At 37.5% G+C, this 6,767-nt stretch overlaps 1 protein-coding gene across 1 annotated transcript in view; it reads left to right on the top strand.

Annotated features, from left to right (window-relative positions):
• The window catches only part of GTF2E1 (general transcription factor IIE, polypeptide 1, alpha 56kDa), a 61,116-nt gene that overhangs the window by 10,613 nt on the left and 43,736 nt on the right, over positions 1-6,767 (top strand). The window contains exon 2 of the mRNA XM_006864139.1: positions 508-985. Coding sequence (XP_006864201.1) covers positions 538-985 — 448 coding nt within the window. The 5' untranslated portion in view covers positions 508-537. The remainder of the gene's footprint in view (positions 1-507; positions 986-6,767) is intronic.

Raw genomic sequence — 6,767 nt, 5'->3', positions numbered from 1 at the left:
AGTGGTGGCCGTTTGGTTTTATGTCTATACTGTCTCTTTAAATTTCGATGTCAATCTTGATACAATCCTGATATAATCAAGATACATATAAGATATAATCAAGATGTTCTCTCCTAATCCTATCAATCCTGGATAGGATACTGGATAGTGAACACTTCGTTTAGTTCTTTTGTGTTTTTCTTTCTGAGATACAGTGGGCTTGTTGTATCATTGTTTTAATAAGTTACTTTGAAATCAAGCAGATGGTAGTTTGTGAAAGTAATTGTTAAAGAAATGTGTCAAGCTTCACAGGTATAATCTATTGTGCACTGTAGAGAAAATCCTTTTCTGTGTTTAATGTTTAGGCATTGGACGTCTTTTATAACTACGTTTGAGTACCTCTGTAGAATAGTAGAATAGTGGTAGCCATCAGCTACCAATAATGAGTTGATTAGTCCAGATTTAAAATGATTTATCGTATCTTTGTGCCTAGCTAATCTTTCCCTCTTTTTTTTTTTCTCAGTTCAGTAATTTTGAAGTTGAAGTTTGCCACTAAAGATGGCAGATCCTGATGTCCTCACTGAGGTTCCTGCAGCATTGAAGAGGTTAGCCAAGTATGTGATCCGGGGGTTTTATGGCATTGAGCACGCCTTGGCCTTGGACATCTTGATTCGGAACCCCTGTGTGAAAGAGGAAGATATGCTGGAGCTGCTCAAGTTTGATCGGAAGCAACTTCGATCCGTTTTGAATAATTTAAAGGGAGATAAATTCATCAAATGCAGAATGAGGGTAGAGACTGCTGCAGATGGGAAAACCACTCGCCATAACTATTACTTTATCAATTATCGTACTCTCGTTAATGTGGTAAAATATAAGTTGGACCACATGAGAAGGAGGATTGAAACTGATGAGAGAGATTCTACCAACCGGGCTTCCTTCAAATGTCCTTGCTGTAGTAGTACTTTCACAGACTTAGAAGCTAATCAGCTTTTTGATCCCATGACAGGTGAGGCTTATTCAATTTATGAATCTTTCAAGTAACATTTATAAAAGGAACATGTATTTTTTTTCTTAATTTGACTCATCTATAATTTTTAACCCAATTGTGAACATCATTATATACAAGTGACTGGATCAATGTGAGTCAGCACATAGTCATTCATTGTTTTACTGCCTTGTTTCACTGTCGTGGTACTTTTAGAAACTTTTGACCAGCCTTTCTCCTTCCCAAGGGAGTGTACCCACCCATGGACTGTTGTCTCACTCGTAGCTGCGGCGTAATGTAAAGGTTGACACTATTCTTTTGATGCTCTTCTGACAACTTTACTTTTGACTTCTTTATTTAGCAAATATTGAGCATCTATTTGTGCATACTTAAGTGTGCATACTTCCACTACAAGTGGAAGTACAAAGTGCTGTTAGGCAGTACATTGCTAGGGAGTGTAATCTGGTCTCAAGGGTGTGGAAAGGCCACTGGAAAAAGTTGAGTATGAGCTGAGGTCTGAAAAATAAGAACTAGCCATGAAATAAATTAACAAGTAGTTAGATACTTAGTATCTCTTAGCAAGGTATCAAGGGTCCTTGGTAGCGAAGTGGAGAGGATGTCAAGATATTAAAAAAAAAAAAAAGTGAAAACCAAAAAAGAACAGAACTAGCAAACTGGGCTCTAATATCACCTAATTAGCACATTCTCTTCCAAAAGAAAAGTTCAAATGAGAAACCAAATTATAATTAAAAAGGGAAGGACATTCGCTGAACAAGTTTCCAATCATAAATTTAGACTTCACTGTCAACTAAGGTAAATATTAGTGTTGGCCAATTAGAACGTGTCATGAATTATTTCACAGGAAGAGCCATAGCTGATTTGTTACATAATTTACTGCCACTCATCAATTCGGCAGATTTATTTCACGTGGATGCTCAATGTTGTCATCAGCTGTGGACGGGCATTTTAATATAACCTCAGTGTGAATTATTTTTGACTCACCCTTGTATGTTGTTGTTGTTATGTGCCATGGCATAATATTTCTATTTTAGCAGCTTCAGCCATGTATTCTGTAGTTAACAGCACTTTTAAGTTAACGTACTTTCCAAAAGTTGGAGATGGGATGGAATCTTATAATTATTGTTTTTATTGGTGTTTAGGTTAGAAGATTTGGAGATAGCTTTATATTTTCCATTTTTAATGAAAAATTGTACAACTCTGTTATTGTCATTAAGTGCTGTCGAGTTGGTTCTGACTCATAGCGACCCTGTATAGGGTTTCCATGAAGCAACTGGTGAATTTAAACTGCCGACCTTGTGTTTCAAACTGACCTTGCAGTCCTACACTTTACCTACAGCGCCACATCATGACACCAGCTGTAATGCCCAAGAAAATTTTGAAGAGAGAAAAAAAAAAAAAAGCACCCCTAACCCAACAGCCTTTTGCATATTATCTTCTAATCTTGCATTGGTAGTGGTGGTGGTATGCTTGTATAGATATGATGCTTTGAATACCTTTGTATATATAGCATTTTATTCTGGCTTAAGTTTTTCCTTAAGAAGATTTCTTGGTAATGGGAATATGGAGCCAAAAGGTATATTCCATGGCTTCTTTAAAGGTATGTATGACATTGCTTTGTTGAGGGTAGGGTGACATTGTTATGTATTCAAATTAGAGTTTGAGAACCACTTGTACTGAATTTACCTAGTTGTTGTTTTTTGTTAAGTGCGTTAGAATGGGTTCCAACTCATAGCAATCCTGAATAGGGTTTCCAAGGAGCATCTGGTGGGTTTGAACCACCCACCTTGCTGTTTGCAGTTCAATGCTTATCCTACAGTGCCACACCAGGACTCACCTAGTGACCTAGATAAATAAAAGTTTGTTTACATTTTTTTTAAAAAAGGAAACTTGTGTTTGTATTTAATAAAATCTTAGAAATAGGCATTTAGAGGTTATCTATTCTAACTTGTCAAATGGTATGTGTGTACACCTGCATTTGCCTATATTGTACTGCTGGTTTGGAGCATCTTGAACAGCAATAAATAAATCTAGTGGTGTATAGGTTACTAGGATGCTTTCAGTTGAAGATTAGGGAATAAAGTAACAGCTCTCATGCAGTTCATCTTGTTTTGTATAATCCGTGGAAAATATTTAGAAACAGATAAATTTTAGGATTGGTGTTGTTAGATGCCGTTGAATCAGTTCTGACTCATAGCAACCCAGTTCTGACTCATAGCAACCCTGTGCACAACAGAATGAAACACTACCTGGTCCCTGTGCCATCCTCACAATTGTTAAGCTTGGGTCCATTGCTGTGGCTACTATATCAATCCATCTTGTTGGGTATCTTCATATTTTTTTTTGACCTACCACTTTACCAAGCATGATTTCCTTCTCAAGGGACTGGTCCCTCCTGATAACTTCCAAAATATACGTGATGAAAGTTCACCCTCCTGGCTTCTAAGGAGCACTGTGACTGTACTTCTTCCAACACTGACCTGTTTCTTCTTCTGGTAGTCTGTGATACCTTCAATATTCTTCTCCAGTACCACAACTCAAATGCATAAGTTCTATAGTCTTCCTTATTCATTGACCAATTTTTACATGTGTTGTTGTTGTTGTTAGTTGCCATCAAGTCGATTAATAGTGACCCTGTGCACAACAGAACAAATCACTGCCCGATCCTGGGCCACCCTCACAATTGTTGCCATGCTTGAGCCCATCGATGCTGCCACTTTGCCAATCCATCTGCTGGGAGTCTTCCTCTTTTTCTCTGACCCTCCACCTTACCAAACATGATAGCCTTCTCCAGTAAATGGTCCCTCTTGACAATATGTCCAAAGTATGAGAGACAAAGTTTGGCCATCTTGGCCTCTAAGAAGCACTCTGGCTGCACTTCTTCCAACAAAGATCTATTGGTTCTTTTGGCAGCCCATGGCACTTTCAGTATTCTCCTCCAACACCATAAATCAAAAGCATCAGTTAATTCTTCTATGGTCTTCCATATTCACTGTCTAGCTTTCACATGCGTATGAGGTTATTGAAAATACCATGGCTTGAGTCAGGTGCACCCATAAGAATATTAAAAATATCATGGCTTGAGTCAGGTGCACCTTAATCCTCAAACTGACATCTTCACTCTTGAACACTTTTAAAAGGTCTTGTGCTGCAGATTTGCCTAGTACAACATTTAATTTCTTGACTGCTACTTCCTTGAGTGTTGAGAGTGGATCCAAGAAAAATGAAGTCTTTGACAACTTCAATCTTTTCTCTGTTTATCATGATGTTATTTATTGGTCCAGTTATGAGGGTTTTGTTTTCTTTACACTGAGTTGCTGTCCATACTGAAGTATTTGATCTTTATCAGTAAGTATCTTAAGTCCTCTGTACTTTAAGCAAGCAAGGTTGTATTATCTGCATATCACAGGTTGTTAATGAGTCATGCTCCTATCTTGATGTCATGTTCTTCATATCATCCAGCCTTTTGGATTGTTTGTTCAGTATACAGATTGAATAAGTATGATGAAAGAATCCAGTCCTGACATACACATTTCCTGATTTTAAGCCATTCGGTATCCCTTTTTCTGTTTGAGCTACTCTTATTTTGTACAGGTTCCTTATAAGCATAGTTAAGTGTTCTGAAATATCCATTCTTTGCAGTGTTATCCATAGCTTGTCATGCTTCTCACAGTTGAAAGTCTTTGCATAGTCAATAAAGCACAAGTAAACATCTTTCTGGTATTTGCTTTCAGCCAAGATCCATCTGACATCAACAATGATATCCCTAATTCTATGTCCTCATTGGAATCCAGCTTTATATTCTGGCGGTTCTTTATCAATGTACTGTTGCAGACATTTTTTGAATTATCTTAAACAAAATTTTACTTGCATGTGATATATATGATATTGTCCAATGATATCCACATTTCGTTGGATCACCTTTCTTTAGAGTTGGTGCCGGGGACCAGCCTCGACAAATTATTAGGGGGCTCTCGAAGGGGGATGTGGAGACGGTGAAAAACACATACACACAGAGTCCTTGGGTCCTGAGTCTTAGGCAGATGATGATGACTTATCTTTACTCAAAAGATTTTTGCTTCTTATATACTATTATGATCAATTACAATTTAACTAAGTGTTACATTCTGTGTGTTCAACAAACATTCAGGTTAAAAAAAAAACACAGAAACATCAGAACATCCCTTTGATTCTTATTGTATTCTGTTCCTTTGCACTCCCTAATTATCCTGATAACATCGTGTTTATTTCTGTAACTCCTTTTGTTTTTCTTTAATCCTCCTAAGAATGTCAAATTAACTTTTAAGCAAAGTTCTATATCTTGACTTGCATTTTTACTCTCATCTATTACTTTTTATACTTATAATGGATTTAAGAATAAGAATATAAAAGTACCTAAAGTTTCATAGTAAAAAACAAAGCAGCAATTCCCCTATACTAACAATTTCCCAAAACCGCTTAGTTAAATTTCTACCAACCTTCCTACTGTTCGTAGAGCTCTTGATTGGCTCTTTGCTATCTTCCGGGTGCCTCAGTGTCTCTTGCTCTATGACTGAGCAGGATGTTGATTGTAAGATTGTTTTCTTTCAGGTGCCTCAGTGTCTATTAAGCAGGATGTAATCTTAAACTTGAAAAGCTTTTAGCTGATGTGGCTTTTCCTAATGGTGAGATTTATTGTTGATGTAAAAAGCAACTATTATAACTTTACATGATTAGATTTAGTGAGAGAGTGTCTAAATGTAATTTTAATTTTTACTATGATTATAACAAATTATCAAGTGGATATATAGAAAATTTTTAAAGAACTTCTTATAATAAGATCAAAATTGAGCCATGCACAAAAGGAAAAAACAAGAACTGCTAGACCTAGAGCATGAGGTTCCCCTCGGGGCTTTGCCATCCCAGGAGACACTCATTGTCACTTTGCTAAGCAATGAGCTTTTCATGCTTAGGGTCTCTCGCCATTCCGCTCCTTGATGGCATGACTTCTGCCAAATTGGCGTAAATATGTTTTTGGGTTTTTTTCCAATCAGTTGAACAATTTCTTGGCATAAATTAGCATCTTCCATGCTTCATCAGTTTGTTGAAATATTTCAATTTGTATTCTGTCAATTACTGGAGCCTTGTTTTTTGCCAGTGTCTTCAATGCAGCTTGTACTTCTTTCTTCAGTAGCCGTTGTTAAGTGCCGTTGAGTTGATTCCAACCCATAGCGACCCTGTATAGGGTTTCCGAGGAGCAGCTGGGTGAGCTTGAACCACCGACCTTGCGGTTCAAATGGCTTTGCAGTCTGGCGCATTAACCCTCAGCACCACACCAGGACTCGGATGATCATTGACCATTTCTTTTTAGTACAGTAATTCTGTATATACCTTTCATCTTTGTTTAATGCTTTCTACATCATTCAATATCTTTCCCATTGTTGTTGTTAAGTGCCATTGAGTCAGTTCTGACCCATAGAGACCCTGTATAGGGTTTTTGAGGAGCAGCTGGTGAACCTGAACTGCTGACCTGGCGGTTCAAACCGACTTTGTAGTCCAGCACATTAACCCACAGTGCCACACCCTTCAGTATTGCCATTCAAGTTTTAAATGTTTTCAGTTCTTTCAGCTTGAGAAATACTGAGTGTGTTCTTCCCATTTGGTTTCTAATTCCAGGTTTTTGCACATTTCATTACTATACTTTACTTTGTCATCTTGAGCTGCCCTTTGAAATTATCGCTCAGCTCTTTTACTTCCTCATTTCTTCCATTCACTTTAGCATCTCCACGCTGGAGAACAAATTTCA

This window comes from Chrysochloris asiatica, unplaced genomic scaffold, assembly GCF_000296735.1.
Source record: "Chrysochloris asiatica unplaced genomic scaffold, ChrAsi1.0 scaffold00061, whole genome shotgun sequence".
In the NCBI taxonomy this organism is placed as follows: Eukaryota; Metazoa; Chordata; class Mammalia; order Afrosoricida; family Chrysochloridae; genus Chrysochloris; species Chrysochloris asiatica.
Note: the sequence above shows the minus strand (reverse complement) of the source record. Positions and strands in the feature narration are given on the sequence as shown.